General features: G+C 44.5%; 1 protein-coding gene across 2 annotated transcripts in view; it reads right to left on the bottom strand.

Annotated features, from left to right (window-relative positions):
* Window positions 1–17,764, bottom strand: part of Taf2 (TATA-box binding protein associated factor 2) — a 365,232-nt gene that overhangs the window by 23,182 nt on the left and 324,286 nt on the right. Inside the window, exons 20-23 of one of the 2 annotated variants that reach the window (XM_068346184.1) lie at window positions 9,929–10,148; window positions 1,975–2,137; window positions 1,002–1,163; window positions 77–215 (exon numbers count right to left, since the gene is read on the bottom strand). In XM_068346184.1, coding sequence (XP_068202285.1) covers window positions 77–215; window positions 1,002–1,163; window positions 1,975–2,137; window positions 9,929–10,148 — 684 coding nt within the window. Of the gene's footprint in view, window positions 1–76; window positions 219–1,001; window positions 1,164–1,974; window positions 2,138–9,928; window positions 10,149–17,764 lie in introns of both variants that reach the window. The other variant, XM_068346183.1, reaches the window with a different exon arrangement.

The following is a 17,764-nucleotide window of genomic DNA, read 5'->3' as shown; positions in this document are numbered from 1 at the left end:
AGATATTAGGGTAGACATCAACATTTAGCTGGCTTCAAGAAGGAAGTAGATAGATACAAAGAAATGAAGAAAATACCTGTAGGTGCTCCGGGTGGAATCTGGCCATCTCCGGGAAGAGACGAAGTTGACTCTGACATATCGCCTTCAATACTAGGTGTAACGCTGTGAGGTACATTGTCTTCTACAGTCTCATCAAAGACCTCAATATCTTCATTCTGCTAAATATTGATAATGTCAACTTCTATGAGGAAATTTTATGTACCAACGTCATAAACATTGTTGAAAATAAGAAAAAAATCAAGTAAAATATTCTATATATAAAGCTGAATTAGCTTTTATAGCATAAAGTTTGCAAAGATGAAAGAAAAATTAATAATATAAAACGTAAAAATAAATAAACCTTCAGATACTTTTAAATTTTAATAATACCAAACAATATTTAATTATTTCTTTATTATCAATTATTACTGTCTTAAAATTTAACTCTATCCCAACATATAATTGATTACAAGTAGGTTAACTTCAAACTAATAACACACTATGTACTGCATTATTCTATTGTATTTTTGTAAATCAAGAGCTATTGATATTCTCTTTTAGTATACAGTAGTTAGTATTGTTTACTCATTCTAAATGTATGTGAATTTAATAAAAAAGTAAACAATGAAGGTAAATTTTGCCCCTCACGAAGAATTATTCATAAATTCTATCATAGCAAGATATATCATCCCTTTGAAGGACTACACAGGTGCCTCTGATATACAGTAGCAAAAATAACAAGGTGATCACTATCACAGTAATTTCCAAAGAAACATTTGGATGATACAACTTACAGGGATTTCTTTTGAAGATAATAGTTATATAAAACATAGAAGTGAAGAGGGATAACAATATAATAGTCGTGACACCTAAAAATATGGCATTCATCTCATTCCAAAAACTTAGAACAGAGAAAAACATAAAACATATAACAGTGATAACGTTCATATAAAATTTCTTACCTTCACGCAAGGTTTGACATCTTCAGTATATACAACTTCCACAGGCATCATTTCTGTCATTTCTGCCTTTATTTCTTGTTTGGGCTCAATCAACTTCTCTTCTATTGGCTCTACCTTAGCAATTTCAGGGATTGGTATTTTCTGCTCTTCTTCTTCTTTGATCTATGAAATAATAATGCAGAACATTACATTAACAGATATCATAAGTATATGTAGCAAAAGAAATAGTATTTTTGCATTTAAAATAAAAAGGATCAGGAGTAATGGAATTGCAAACAGGTGAACTGACTTTTTCACTAAGACAGCAAGCAATGGAATGGTAAGGATGGAAGAGATATAATTTTTTTTAAAAAGTAATCTTTATTTTTCATAGCTATACAAACCTCAGTGCTTTAAAATAGGGAACATGCCTTCAGTGGAGCTGGAATGCCTGTTCAATTCATTAACGAGGTAAAGACATGGTGAGCAAGACCCGCCCATCCACCTGACGGAAGCATGTCTCTTTAGACCTTCAACTTAAGACTGACAGGGGTAGTAAAGGTAAGAAGTTTAACTTTAAAGGACTCAGGTTTGTACAGCTATGAAAAATACAATCTACTTTTAAAATTTGTAACTTGTTCCTATGTGTATACAAATCTTTTGACCTTTAAAATAGGGAGATTCAATGATTGGTGGGTCGGATATCCCCTACAACCGATACTGGTTGGTTCTTTTTCATCCCTCGAAGTGTTTATCTGCCTGATCCTGTATGGGAGCGAAGGAAATTGACTCCAGCAACCTCCTACCTGTCCATCATAGGGATGAATAATATAGACTGATAGGGCCTGTCCTGTCCAAGAAGACTGGTACATGGCAAAAGGAGGCATTCCTTCCCCTGAAGGGGATTGCAGTCTGAAATAATATAAATTGTGTATGATTATCAATAGGTTGGTATAAATTCAACCAAATTAAGATACAACTAAAGGTTACTTACCAAAGGAGGAGGGACCTGAATTGGTGGATAAGGAGGCTTTCGAAGGTTAAGAACTAAGGCTGGCTCTGATGGAGGAATGCATGTGGGTCTACGACGTCCATAAAGAGCATAATAAAGATCCATGATTGCACATCGAGTGCGAGAATCATAGTACAGTCCAGAACTGAAACGAAATAGTAGTCATCAAAATCCAAGACTTAACATTCTAATTAAAATGACAAATTCGGAGGTAATTTGTATTTTTCCTAACCATACAAACCTTAGCTATTTATCTGGGTATTACTTTCGGAGAAGCTGAAAGGACGAGCCATTAAAATTTAGCGAGAGTTAAATACCTATTCCGCTAGTTAGCGGGGGGGATGGGGGGATAGCTTGCTACCCCTCCCACTCAACACACCTGTGATTGAGCTCACTTTGCTTGGAGGTAGGACTTCAAGGGGGACAGGGTTGGTGGACAAGTATGTATAAATAACAAAGGTTTGTATCGTTAGGAAAAATACAAATTACCTCCAAATTTGTCATTTGTTCCGTAACTGGAATACCAACCAACGCTATTTATAAGGGCAACTCACCCACTATGAGGGCGGACGTCCCTGCCAATCGGGCTTTTTGGCCTTAACCGGGGTACTCCCTATAGTGCAGAGTTTTGGGCAATAATAAAGAGACCCTAACACCTAGCTAAACCTGCTAAGCAGGGTCTGCGGCCTACACAAGCCGAGTGTGGCGATATACTAGCAATGTGACTGTCCAGGTAAAAGTTATTCCGAGTCTTGTAGGAAATAACTGAAGACCGAGACATTCCCAATGCCACCTGCCAGGGTATGGGGATGCAACAGTATTGTAACAATACTAGATTACACAAGGGAGCAATGGTTTACCTGCACAGGTTTGTCAGCTTGTGCAGAGGCTCCAGGATGCTGATTTCCCCAAGAGAGGGGAGGATGAAGAAAGGAAAAGAGCCAGTCATTGCTTTTCCTTCACTCAGACGAAAACCCAGGTAACCAATGCCCTCAACCTTCTGCTACTTGTCCAATAAGGAGCTGAGGTACTAAACCATCTGTTGTGCAGCCACCACAGGACCGATAGAAAACGTATTGAGGTTCCTGTGGGTCATGTCTTGCAGGTAGTGGGCAGTGAATATAGTTTGATGTTTCTACACGACCGCTTCCAGTACTTTTGTCACCGAATAGTTCTTTTTGAAGGCCAGGTATGTGGAAATGCCCTTGACATCATGAGCTCTGGGACAACATGTTGGAGGAGGGTTGGGATTCAGGGAAAAGTCAATGACCTTACAAATCCAAGCAGAGATTGTGTTCTTCGTGACCCTCCTCTTGATTCTGCCCATGCTGATGAAGTGACACTCTGGGCTCAGCTGCTGCTGTTCTCTGGAGGTAGCACCTCAAACACCTTACTGGGCATAGTAACAGATGATCTGGGTCGTCAGTTACGGAGCGGAGACTTGTTATTCGGAAATATTCGATTCTCGGTTCCGAAAGCCCCGGATTCTGAGTCTTTGCAAGAAACTCAAGGACGAAGCTGAAGTTTACCTCTCCACATCCCCTTGAATGGGCGACAGCAAAGTTCGATACCTCGTCTTCCAAGTCAGGTGGCTATCTGTTGCCTGGCGTAATGGTTCGTACGGAGGTCTTTTTAGGGAACGAAGAACTTATAACATGTTCCATAGGGGAGGTCTTACTTATGACTGAGGACAGGTAAGTTCATAACTTCGTATAAGGAGGGAAAGGTCCAGCGATGAGGAAATGTCCTTTCCTATCAGTTTGAAGGCGAGACTCAAGGCTGAGCAATAGCCTTTGACCACTGAAACTGAAAGGCGCATTTCTTCCCGTAAATACACAAGAAACTACGCGATTTTTGGAATAGTGGCATTAAGTGGATTGAGACCCCTTCCACGACACCAACCACAGAAGACATTCCACTTTGCCTGGTAGACAGAGGCTGATGATTTACGCAAGTATCAAAACATCCTTTTCACAACCTGTTGCGAACATCCTCTCTGAGTGAGGAGATGCTGGATAGTCTCCAGGCGTGAAGATGTAGCGAAGCTACTGCCTTGTGGTAGATATTGACATGTGGTTGTCTGAGTAGATTGTGTTGTGGAGGAAGTTCTCTTGGGGGCTCCCTCAGGAGCAGCAGAAGGCCTGGGAACCTTTCCGCATGATGCCATAGCGGAGCTATGAGGGTCATTGAAAGATTGACTGATGTTCTGGTCTTATTGAGTACTCTTCTCATCAGCCAAAACAGTGGGAATGCATATACATTGATGTTGTCCCACCATTGCTGGAATGCATTTTGCCAGAGAGCCTTGGGATCCGGGACTGGGGAGCAGTACAGCGGGAGTCTGAAGTTCAGGGCCATTGCAAACAGGTCCATAGTCAGAGAACCACACAAAGTAAGGACTTTGTTGGCTACTAGATGAACCAAAGACCACTTGGAACCCACTATCTGCGATGCTCTGCTCAGATTGTCGGCAGGCACATTCCTCTAGCCTGGAATGAAGCGAGTTGATAGTGAGACTGAGTGGACTTCTGCCCATCTTAGTATCTCTACTGCTAGATGGGATAGGGACTGGAAAAAAACCTCCTTGCTTCTTGATGTAAGCCACTACAGAGATGCTGTCGCTCATCACCACCACTGAGTGACCGCCAGGAACTGGTGGAACTATCGAAGAGCCTTCATCTCTAAGAGATTTATGTAAAGGTACTTTTCGGACTCTGACCAAAAGCTTGAGGCCCTGTGGTGCACTACGTGGGCACCCCCGCCCTTTTTTTGATGCATCCAAGTAACAGTATCAAATCGGTAGGAGGGATGAGAAGATCGACACCCTTCAACATACTCTCGTCTGCCAGCCACCATCCGAGGTCTGTCTTTTCCTCTGATCCCCGAATGTCCGGGGAATCGGAGGGTTGATTCCAATGGACTCCAGGCGCCACTAGAGAGATTGAATCCTAAGGTGACTGTTGGGAACTAGACGGGCCAAGGATGATAGGTGTCCAAGGAGACATAGCCACTTCTGGGCTGGGAGTTCTCGTCTGAGGAAAGGCCTCGCGACTTTCATCTGCCATGCTATCCTGTCGTCTGATGGGAAGGCTTTGTGTTGTTTGGTGTCTAATACCATGCCCAGGAATACCAGTCTGAGTGGGAAGCAGAGAAGACTTCTCGAGATTTACCATGATCCCCAGATCTTGGCAAAGACTCAGAGGTTTGTCTCGGTGCTGAAGAAGTATTGCCACCAAGTCTGCCAGGATCAGCCAGTCGTCCAGGTCCCGAAGGAGACGGATGCCGAACCTGTGAGCCCAAGAAGACACCAGGGCAAACCCTCTTGTGAAGACCTGAGATGCTGTGGAAAGGCCAAAAGACAGCACCTTGAACTGGTATGTCTTGTTGTCGATGTTGAATCTCAGATACTTCCTTGAAGACAGATGGGTTGGGATCTGGAAGTATGCGTCCTTTAGATCTAGTGTACACATGAAGCACTGTGGTCTTTTGGCTAGTCTGACCGTGTCTGTCGTCTCCAAGCTGACGAAGTCTGTTCGACAAACTTGTTCAAAGCTGAGTGATCGATGACTGGTCTCCAGCCTCAAGATGCCTTCTTTACAAGAAAGAGTTGACTGAAGAAGCCTGGGGAACCGTTGAGGATCTCCTGGAGAGCGCCCTTCTCCAACATGGTCTGGACTCTGCCCCTTTGCTGATCTCACCGCAAAGGAGCTCACAAGCACTGGATTCTTGGTCAATGGAGGGAGAGATGAAATGAATAGGATGTGATACCCTGAACAAATCATAGAAATCATCCAAAGTTTGACCCTGAGCTGCATCCACCTAGTCCAGCAGCCTTGTAAGCCTCCCCCTACTGGTGGACAAGCAGAGGGATGACCTATTCTAGCGTTTGCGGTCCTTACTGCCACCTCTCTGGTGGTTTCCTCCACGAATGAACTTGTTGCCTTTCCCGTCACTGCCGTTTTCTTAGTTGATGATTTCGTTTGGCTGGTTTTTGGAGGGGCTGGAGGTCTGTAGGGCCAAGTTGTTAGGGCCCTATGAAGAAGGGAGTCCTTGTTGGACTTCCTCCACCTCTCCAAATCCTGCTCGACATGCCTTGGCTCGAAGAGGAAGAACGCCCCCATGGAGGAGTTTTGGAGCCTGGCAATCTCAGCGTAAGGGACTGCTGGTGAAATCTCTCAGCCACAGCATCCCTTCGTTTCAGAAGGGTGTTAGCCCACAGGGTCACTACCTGGTGGGCCAGAAACTCAATGGTGTGGGTGCCAGAGAGAAGGAAGGTCTCCAAAGCCTTCCTGGTACAATCCTTAGAGAAATACTCGGTTCACATCAGGATTCCCACAGATCCCAACCAATGATCCAGCCACGAAGTAGCCTGCATGGCGTACTTCGCGACCTTCTCTTGGTTTAGGATCTCTGATGCTGAGAAATAGACCTGACACGAAGAGAGCTTCTCTAGAGACTCCCTTGGTCAGTTCTTCAAGGGAGTGATGGGGAGACACTGTCAACAAGGTTTTGTTCATGTCATAATACCTCCTCTGGTTGACACCCGAAGGTGGGAGGAATTTAGTGGACGAGGAAGAGTGGAAAGACTCAGCGAGGATAGAAAGCTGGGAATGTGATCTTACGCCGGACACCTTTTAACTCCCGAGACCAGGGCAGCTGTGGTCTTCGGAGGCTTTTGGGTGCCTAAGACACCGTCTAGGACTGTGTCTTTGCCTTCTTGTGTGGCCATCGCTGCAATTGTTGATATTCCCTTGCAAGAGGAAGTGACGGCCGCAGACACGTTGGAGAGCATAGAGAAACTTCCTATTCAAGATACGATGGTGAATGCCGACGTGAAGATCGTTAACTCGAACTATAAGGGGGAGAGTTTCTCTGCTTTGACGAGTGATACAGCGGTAATGCGGGATCGATCGCTACCGTTGCACGAGGCAGGTCGGTGTGCTGACTATTCTCGAGTAGGCGACTCACACGTCACTGGGCGTGAACTTCATGGCTGACCGATAAGAGATGATTGACGTTGAAGTGAATTATAAACATGTGGGCGAACACGTTCCAAAGAAGAGCAACACGATGGTTTGGAAACGCTCTGAGATACGGCCGAACGCTGGTTAGTTGACTGATGGATGCGCGATTCCAGAGACAGTGATGTGAATGCTGATGAGCATATAAACGCTGACAAGCAGAGCGAACGCTGATAAGCAGGCGAACGCTGACGAGCAGGCGATCGCTCATGAGCAAGCGATTCTGGCGTTCTCGGTGATCCTCGCGTAGCAGAAGCTTGCCAAGAGGTCGAACGCATAGGCGATTCACGTGTAACTGACCGCTTGGGTGGTACACCAGTCTTTGATTGTTGATCATGGTAGGTGAATAACGAGCTAGAAGTGTCGGCGTAGACGATTCACGTGTAACCGAAAGCTTAGGTGGTACACAAGAAGTCTCTCGTTGACAATGGTCAAGCTATTCCCGGGCAAGTGGGAGCATCAGCGATTCATGCTCTGCCGGACGATGGTGAGACTGTCAAGCATGTGAGCGTTGGACAAGAGCCTGGAGTGACGGAAAATATTGAGACAAGGTCGGAGACGGAGGCGAAGGTCTGTAGCCAGATGAGTCGGGAAAGACAGTTTCTTCCTAAAAAGAAGACTAAGGAGGTGAAGATGTGAAGAGACATCATTTGACCGAGGGAGCAGGACCACCCTGAAGGTGAAGCGGAGGATGGACACGACGAGGTCTCGTGCCACAGACATGACGATGAAGGAGCGTGGGATCAGCAGGCCTCCAAAGAGGAGTCTCTATGTGAGACCCTTTAGTAGAAAGGGAAAAACTAGACAGAGAGACGTGCCTCAGGATGTTTGTCAAGGGTAGGAGCGCAGACCTCGGCAGTGGAAGATGGAGAAGAAGACGCAGTCGCAGGAGCAGCTGGCAGGGCGGCAGATGAGCTTCCCAAACTAGGTCAACAACAGACAAGGGGTTGACGTCTGACATTGACGCATGCTGAAGATCAGCACCTCGGTGCAAGAACCGTAGCAACGCCTTCTTGGAAGGATCACTGGGCAAACCCAACGATGGGCACAGCTGTAAAAGAGGAGAAAGAGACATGGCCTCACTCGGGGGGAGAGCTGGGGCGACCCCACTAAGGGAAGCGGCACCGTCTCTCGAGGACCGAGGTTGGCCAGGAGTTAAACGGCCTACGCTACTACTCGTCGGCCCTTAGAGGAAGCAATCCGAGTAGGAGCTTCGGAGGAAGGTCGGGAGGAGGAATCCTTGGGTTTCTAATGCTTTGAAGCGACCTTCGAAGGGTAAGAATCGCGCTTGGACTTCCTCTTCCGCCTACGCCCATACCTTTCCTTCTGGGAGGAAGACCACTACCGACACTCACTACACTTATTATCTAGGTCACAGCGCTGTTATCTGCAGACGGGGCAAAGGCTGTGGGGATCCTTTTCCACAGCAGACATAAACTTTCCCAGGCACAGCCTTCTGTTCCAGTACAAGTTCGCATAGTAGTAGGAGAAAGAGAACACACACATACACTGAAAAGAGAAAGCAAAAAACAGTTAATAGCAGTCCAAAATAGAGAGGATGAAGATCAGTGACAACCGCACTCCATCCGAGCCAAAGGCAAAGTGAGCTCAATCACAGGTGTGAGTGGGAGGGGTAGCAAGCTACCCGCCCTACCCCCTAAATAATGGGATGGGTTGTTATCCCTTGCTAAAATTTAATGGCTCGTCCTTTCAGCTTCACCGAAAGTAATACCCCAATAAATAGTGTTGGTTTGTATTTCAGTTACGGAACAAGTAAATTTTGTATTCACATTCTACAGTAAATAATACTACTGTACTAAATTTTATTTTCAAAACTTATTTTGTTAATCTACTTTAGTTCTACTCTTATATATACTACAGCTTATCACTTATGTCATACAGTGTTCTGTCAAACATTAAACTTTTTTTTCGTAATTAATCAAACTAAGAGCAGGCATAGACAGCAGTCCACGGAGGGTTAGACGATGGCAGCTAAGTTGTCACTTCATACTTCTAGCCTATGATTTGAAAGTGTCTCATGGAAATAACAGATAAATATTTGATAAGGAATAAAATAAGTGTAAATGGGAAAAGCAAAAGGCATGACAATGATTAGAAGAGAAATCAGAGGATAACTAGCAATATTTTATAAAATAAAAGAAAAAGAAAAAACTCGTTATGATCGGTAATGAAACTTAAAAAAAGCAGTAGTTACGGGTTTATGTTGCATGTTTAGCAAAACATGATATAAAATTCTTTCTTTTATTTATTTTGGATTTTCAAGTATACAACAAAAGCTAACCTATGCTCTGATGTTTTGTAATTCATTCAAATTTGACTTGATTTCCAACCTCGTCCTATATGCGCGGAAATGTACAGTATGTTTCTACTTGTGCAATGTGCAGCTAGACTTTTTTCAACAATACACTAAAAACTGTTTTCCTGCTGAAATAAGGGTGCGTCTTAAATTTGTTTATGTTAGGCTCGTATCCCGATTTGCTAAAAATCAAAATCAAAGTTTTAAACTGAGGTACTACTATAAGTCCCCAAAAAATGGTCTCATACTGACACGTGTCTAAATCAAAGTTTTAAACTGAGGTACTACTATAAGTCCCCAAAAAATGGTCTCATACTGACATGTGTCTAAGTTAATGTTTACTTACATAAATAAAAGGTTATTAAAAAATTTATTATGGATATTCTATCATAGACATTACAATATTATTATATGGTAAGGTACACACATATCTGGAGAATATTCATAAGATATTCATAAGCTATACTGCTACACTTTTGTAATTTAAAAAAATATCTTAAAAAGCCTTGATCTTGTGGGGCTATTTGCTGTAGTTGATCCAACCAACAATCATTAATTAAATAATTAACTATAAATGGGACTACAACTAAATAATTACTTCATAAGCCTCCATAAACGTTCCACTAAAAATTCTGTGTCCAGTCGATGGCTCTGCCCCATGGCAAAGGGTGGGTTCTTTGCTAGGGCTCTCAGAGTGAGGTAACGTATCCTTGGAACTGGGTCCGACTCGACCAATTTCAGCAAGAAATCCATGTCGTCGTGAGTCCCATGTGCGGGTAGGAAATCAACAATCTGATCAATAGCAGTGACTCGAACATCTGTTGATGAAGATTTATCATAATAAATGAGGAGATATCTCTACTTTGCAAGCATTATAACAAATCGGATTTTGAGCAAAGGGAAAAATCTATTTTTGGGTGATATGGCCATGTCGTCCTGATGGAAGGTTCCTTTAGCCAGCTTTCTAAGGGATATTTGGCTACAGTGATACGCCCAGAGAATTGACCACAGGTCTCCAGAATTCTAACTCCTGGCACGAGTATCCTTAAAATAACTCTTAATGATATCGCATAATATCAGGGGACGTATTTCTTGATACAACACGTGGCAATCTTCACCCCGAATAGAGTTTTCGCTCTGAGGGGGAAGAGTGGCGAAATTGAAGGAGAGCCGTCAACAAGGTTACCCGGTGGATCCCCTTCCCGTACTACTACGGCGAACTATTCCTTGTTGCAATTAAGCATGGATAGCCACAGATAGAGTAGTTTCGGGTGGGGATTTGTTACATATATGTATACTCCTTTTTTATAAAGGAGGGCAGGTCCATCAGGACGACATGGCCATATCACCCAAAAATAGATTTTTCACTTTACTCAAAATCCGTTTTTTGGGCTCAGCCATGTCGTCCTGATGGCAGTTTACCAGAGAATTACTTGAAAGTAGTATATCTGTGGGTTTGTATTACCAGAGAATTACTTGAAAGTACTATATCTGTGGGTTTGTATTACCAGAGATTTACTTGAAAGTACTATATCTGTGGGTTTGTATTACCAGAGATTTACTTGAAAGTACTATATCTGTGGGTTTGTATTACCAGAGATTTACTTGAAAGTACTATATCTGTGGGTTTGTATAAGTGCCTTTACCTTGACTCAGATTCTTATATGGTCACCCAGACCACATGAATATATGACACTACCATTATTTGTCATATCCACTAAGTTTGGAACTAACTTAGGGCTTCCTGCCCCCTGCAGGGAATATGTCAATACTGACTATAGAAGCATCAAGGTTGTAATCGTGAGAACAAAGTGGAATTTAGCTATTACCAGTATGGTCACACATAGGAATAAATTCAAGTATTTTAACTTTAGGAAAATAAAAGACTCTGGCAAGTTTTATTCGACTACTTGTAGGGCGAATAAGACGCAAATACAATTTATGTATTTATTTGTATAGAAAAAATAAATACAACAACGAATGTATTAAAATAGAATCCTTTTTACATAAACAACATTTTTATAGTACATATATATTTATCACCTGTAAGGAAAGAAATATATCCTAATATGTCACAGTTGCCACTCAAAAAATGTGAAATTACTGAGTTAAATTCACTTAGATGTTGGATATGTTTAAACACTGTGAACGAATGTACACACGGCACTAGTGTTATTGGTTAGATTCTACACCTATAAAGAACAGTCCAAAAAAGGTATTACACTCAAAGGTGCTAACACCTGTTCACCCTTTTTCACTGTCAAGTCCCAAACAGTTCTCTGTTCATCGCAGCACTAGACGACAGGTTTCATAACACTACCTGCCGCCACCACAAAGTGTTTTATTTCATGTACTTGCTTCGCATAATGTTTATAAAAGACTCTAGAGGATTTCCAACCTGTATATGAGCGGAGTCTATCAAAGTCCATATGCTGAAAGAAGTTCAGCGAGGAAGCCATTTTTCTCGGATCGTGACCTGCGGGTGTACTGTCAGGATCCGCTCTGCGAATAAAGTAGGTGAGCTTTGCCCTCAGTTGTTTTAGGGATAAGTTTGATCCTGAGGTTTTGCCTATGAAGAGCTGTCCTCCCTTGAAGTCTGAAGTTCTTCGAAGATAGACCTTAAGACACTCTACTGGACATATTGAGACATCTTCCTTCAGAGGGCAGATTCTCTAAGGACCCCACCTTTTGGTGGATAGCTCGTTTTTGGCGAGAAAGGTAGGATCGGGAAAAAGATTCAGTTCTCCCTCTTCTGTTAACTGAATATGGCCCTCGTCTCCAGATATGGCCACTATTTCACTAACTCTAGCCCCTTAGGCTATAGCGAACAAGAATATCACTTTCTGTGTTAGATCCTTTAGGGAGCAATCTTCATTGTTCAAGTTCAAAGCGTAGTGCAAGACTTTGTCCAAAGACCATCATATGGACTTCAGAGGGGCTGCTGGTTTAAGTCTAGCGCATGCTTTCGGAATCTTATTGAAGATTTCGTTCGACAGGTCCAACTGGAAGGCATATAGAAGAGGTCTAGTCAAAGCTGACTTACACGTAGTTATCATGGTGGAAGCCAAGCCTTGCTTGTGAAGGTGGATGAAGAAGGACAGGCAGAAGTCTATCGAGATTTCTGTCGGCTTGTTTGCTTTGACAAAGGCGACTCACATCTTCCAAGACGATTCATATTGTCTTCTGGTTGACTTTGACTTGTATTCTTCTATAAAGTCGATGTTGCCTTTTGAGATCCCAAACCTTTTCTTGACTGCCAAGGTGAGAAAATCATGAGATGTAGCTTTTGGGTTCTCAATGATGAAGCGTAGACAGTTGACTTCTGAACCAGGTGGGAAAGAACTGGGTTCGGTAGAGGAAACAGCCTCAGCCTCAATTTTATCACCAAAGGGAACCAATTGCTCTTGGGCCATTTGGGGGCCACCACTGTTTCTGTCCCCTTGAAGGATCTCAGCTTGTTGAGGACCTTCAGTAGGAGATTTGTTGGCGGGAAAAGATAGATATGATTCCATCTGTTCCAATCGAGGGACATGGCGTTCATCGCTTCTGACCGAGGGTCGTCGTAGGGGCTACGTATCGAGGTAGTTTCTTGTTATCGCTCGTTGCGAAGAGGTTGATCTGCAGTTCTGGGACTTTTTCCAAGATGAAGGAGGATGAGTCTGCTTCTAGGGACCATTCTGACTCTATCGGCTTTCGCCTGGATAGAGTGTCCGCCGTCACATTGCGGAACCCTTGTAGGTGAACTGCTAATAAATGCCACCTTTTCTTTCTTGCCAAGCAAAGGATGGCCAACATCACGTGGTTGATGTAGGGCGATCTTGAACCTTATTGGTTCAGACATTTCACTATCACTTCGCTGTCCAAGACCAACTTGATATGGGCTGATCTGTGAGGGGATAGTTTCTTCAATGGCAGGAGGACTGCCATGGCCTCCAGAATGTTGATGTGAAAGGTCTTGAACTGGTGTGACCAGGTCCCTTGAACTTTCCTTTGATGGGAATGATCTCCCCATCCTTCCGTTGAGGCATCCGTGTGGATGACTACTGACGGTTGAGGTGGTTGTAAGGGAATAGTCCTTGCTAGGCGCTTGACCTTCAACCACAGCCCCAGAAGCGATCGCAGTAAGGACGGTGTCGGTCTCTGTTGATCTCTTCGAGCGTTTGATGCGCATCTTCTCCAGACTCCTGGCGCATCTTTTAGTTGTGCTCTTAGCACTGGGTCTGTTATTGCTGCGAACTGGAGAGAGCCCAATACCCTTTCCTGTTGGCATCTTGAAATCTTGTTGGATTTCAGTAGTCACTTGACAGAACCCGCAATCTCTCTCCTCTTCTTCGGTGGAATGGTGAGGCGGTGTGACTGCAAGTTCCAATGGATTCCCAACCATTGAAACTCTTGAGCTGGAGAGAGGCGAGACTTCTTGTAGTTGATCGTGAAGCCCAGTCTTGGATGCTGCCCACACCAGCCAGTCGTCCAGGTATGCTGCTACCTGAATGCCTTTTAAGCGTAGCTGTTGTACGACTGTGTCCGCAAGTTTCGTGGAAATCCTTGGGGCTATGTTTAGTCCAAAGGGCATGGTTCTGAAGACATACTTTGTCTTCTGTAGCTTGAATCCTAGGTAGAAGGAGAGGGGGTGGCTGACTGGAAGGTGCCAGTAGGCATCTGCTAGGTCTATTGAGACTGTACGCCCCTTATGGTAAGAGGATCTTTATGTGTTGTAAGGTTAACATCCGGAACTTGTTGTTCTCGATGAACTTGCTGAGTGGAAACAAGTCTAGAATGACTCTGGGCTTGTCCGAGTCCTTCTTGGGAACACAAAACAGCCTTCCCTGGAATTTGATAGACTTTGCTTTCCTTATAACCTTTTTGTTCAAGAGTTCTAAGGTATATTCTTCCAATAAGGGGGTGAAGTGTTGGAAGAATTGAGGAAAGGAAGGTGGAGATCTGTTCCATTTCCACCCTAGTCCATTCTTGATTAGGCTGTGGGCCCAGGGATCGAAGGTCCAGCGATCCCGAAAGTGGAGGAGTCTTCCTCCTACCTGGAGCATCTCATTGCTTGGATGACCTGGAGGGTTTGTTACCTTGACCACGTCCTTCTCTGCCTCTTGAGGGATTTCTTGAGGAGCCTCGTCTAGATCCTCTACCTTTTTGGCGAAAGGTAGTGGTGTACCTCTCAAAGCCTGGGTTAAAGGCTGGTGACTAGGTTACCAACTGTTGAGGCACCATCTGGAAAGTGTCATGGTAACCGTGAGATGTTGCGCAGGTCTATGAGGCAGTCGTGGCTTCTTCGTCTTCCTCTTGGGTTGGGGACCAGTGTCAGGGGAAAATTTCCTTTTGGAAAACATCCCCCATTTTTGGAGAAGGTTCCTATTCTCCATGGCGGCTTTAGCAACCACCTCTTGGACTGCTTCCTTTAGGAAGAGGTCCTTGACCCAGATACAGGAAGTGATCAGCTTCCTTGGCTCGTGCTTGACCATTGCATTGGCAAACACAAACTCTCTACAGGCCCTCCTGGCCTTCACAAAAGCATACATGTTCTTGACTAGTGTTGCCATGTGCATCTTGGCTAGGACTGTGTACATGTCTGGGGTGCTTGAAATGCCTGCACACATTTCCATGCAGTTCTGGAGAGACAGAGAGGCGGCTAGTCTCTTTTGTCTCCTGTTCTCTTCTCAGAAGAAAGTCGACAGCTTCGGAAGGTTCTTGTTGAACTGCTGTCCTGCAATATCAGTATCTAGTTTTGCTACCGAGAAGGTTAGATGGACCTCGTTCCAGTCCTTCTCGCCCGTAGGCAGGGCTAGAGACAATGGTCTACACTCCTCTAGGGTAGGGCATGGTTTGCCCGCATCAACTGCCTTTAGCACGCAGTGTAGAGCTTTTGACATGAAGGGAAAAGCTCTGGAGGAAGGAGCAAGGAAGGTAGGGTGCTTCTTGCTCAACGCAGAAACCTCGGAGTTCGTGTAACCTGCCTTCTTCAGGCTACTCGTCAAGAGAGCCTGTGCCTTGTCATGGTCAAAGACCATGACTTCCTTAGGTTCCGTCTCTTCTTTGGACGCAGGTTCGTTCTTCAGCCTGATGAAGCACTCCTGATAAGCTGCAAGGTTCCGCCAGAATTGGAGATCGTCGAGGGGTATGGCCCCCATCTTACCGAGACGTAGAGTTTCCCATTCATCATGGGCATGAACTCCACATACCTCCAGGGGTTGGTTTTGGAGCATTGAGGTAAGTCAAAGACTCTGGGCCGCTTGTAGGAGCTGCGAGAAGCGACTGCGCTGTGTGCTTCCCTGACTTCCTTCCTCATCTCTAGCTGTTCCTTTCGCATAGTTTCCATCATCTAGTGGATCTGCGCCATGAACTCTTGTCCCATGGGGAACAGTGGATCTGGTTGAGAGGTTGGGGCCGAAGAGGTTGACGGCACAGGCTGAAATGCCGTCACAGACAGTAGAGGGTCTTCCATCTCTGTCGATCCGGATTGTTCTTCCTCCTCAGGTGGCTGGGCCACCTCTTCTTCATTGTCTTCTTGAAGGAGATCCTTTTCAGTGTTCGAGGACACCTCTGACTTCCTTTCCTGATGGATGTCCATGCCTTCTAGAGCCTTATTGATGTCAGCCTCTATTGCTAGTTGTATGCAGGGAGGCTCGGGCCTTACCTGAGGCATGACCGCATGAGATGTTGCCTTAGGGAACAGCAGGCTTCTAATGGTGTCGCTTGGTAGGTAAGGTCCCGGAGAGTTCTTCTGGAATCCTCTTACCCACTTCCGAAGCGTTTCCCTCGCAGCATCCCTCGACTCCCCCGTCTTGGAATCGCCGAAACCCTCAGTCATCAAGGCCGAGCAGACGTTGCAACCCTTGGGGTCCCAGTATCTCAGGGTTTCAGTTGCGATGGAGCAGGGAGCATGAGACCTGCACATGTTGTGGCCACAAAAGTTCTTACTTTTGTGGTTGCAGTACATACTTGCACACTTCACCTTGGGCTCCTCCTGTAAAGAAAGAATGAGTGAAATGAGTATGGGGTAATTTATCACACTGATAAATCAATCATATGTATTAATAATAGATCTTACTATTATAATTATAGCTTATGATAGTAAGCTAGAAAAGAAATAGGAGAGACACATATCTGTGTTTCCTGCCCAGGCAATTGCTGTGACCTCCCTCAATATTAATATTTTAAATTTCCTTATTAGGGAAATATAAGGTGGAATAGCTCTATAACATAGAGCTGGAGTCAGTGCATACTAGCACTAACTCCCCCACAAGTGAAATATTAATACTGTATGGTAAAGATATTTATGTTCTGATGATCTAGGATACATCAGGATATTGAAGGAATACTTCACTTCAACAATATTAGCAGTCTCAACAATGGACTGTGAAAGGAAACACAGAATATATTGGAAATCATACTACTGTATATTATATACTGTAGTTTTCTAACTGCTGTATCTGCTATACTGCAGGAATACAGGCTACTGTATAGTCTTATACTGTAGTTCTGCCGGCATACTACCGGCTAGGCTAGTACCTGATGGCACAAGCCGAGAGAGAGAAAGCATGGAGAAAAGGGCTACCGTAATATCATAGTTTAGTACAATAATTAGGGTTGTATGGACTACTGTCTCTACTGCCTTCTTTCCAGAATGAGAATTCAAATGGAAGGGGAAAGAATGTATTAATTCTAACTTCCATCCAGCCACAATATCTGTTGCCGGCTGCACTGCCGCTTCCAGGGTTTGTGGATGGCAGTCCAAGAGAAGACTGAAGAAAACTCAAAGTTGTATAGGATCTCTCACCGGCAGCCGTCATGGCTGGCACAACCTTTCCCGAAGCCTTGCTTCCGTTAGGAAGAAGGTCGAAGCGGCAATCTAGCCGCCTCTGTAGGAGCCCAGCCGGCATCGTAATCAGTCTGCAAGCGGGGAGATTGTAGAATACCGGCCACAGATGTTGTGATGGCTAGGCCATCACTAAAGGAAAGAAGGGGAAGGGAAAGGGTCTTATATTTTGCATAGAAAGCAGGCGGCACGTCTGCCTCCTACTGTCGGCAGCAAAACAAGGAAACATAGTTTCCTATACTGGCGCCGTCTTGGGCGGCAGAAGAATAATGATTCCTCAGCCTAAGACATTGCCGGATATAAGACATGTCTTCTAGACCACAAGGGAGAAGGTGGCGGCAACTGTACTACCACTTTCAGTTGTGGAATAGGGAAGCTAGGCTTACTATGCCGCAACTGTAAATACCGGCAGGGGAATGGCTAATCCCCCATCGGTAGAGTTGCCCACAACAAGACTGAATACTCTGAGTTACTGTCGTATTTCAAAGCCAGGATACTCATCGACAAAGAGGATAGACAGAAACACTATCTCAGTCAAGCCGGAATACACTACTCTATGGCAAGACAAAAGATAGGGTTGCTGCCTAATGGGGGCACTCAGAGGGA

This window comes from Palaemon carinicauda, chromosome 22 (genome assembly GCF_036898095.1).
Source record: "Palaemon carinicauda isolate YSFRI2023 chromosome 22, ASM3689809v2, whole genome shotgun sequence".
Lineage (NCBI taxonomy): Eukaryota > Metazoa > Arthropoda > Malacostraca > Decapoda > Palaemonidae > Palaemon > Palaemon carinicauda.
The sequence above is the reverse complement of the archived record's forward strand: the minus strand, read 5'-3'. Positions and strand labels throughout refer to the sequence as shown.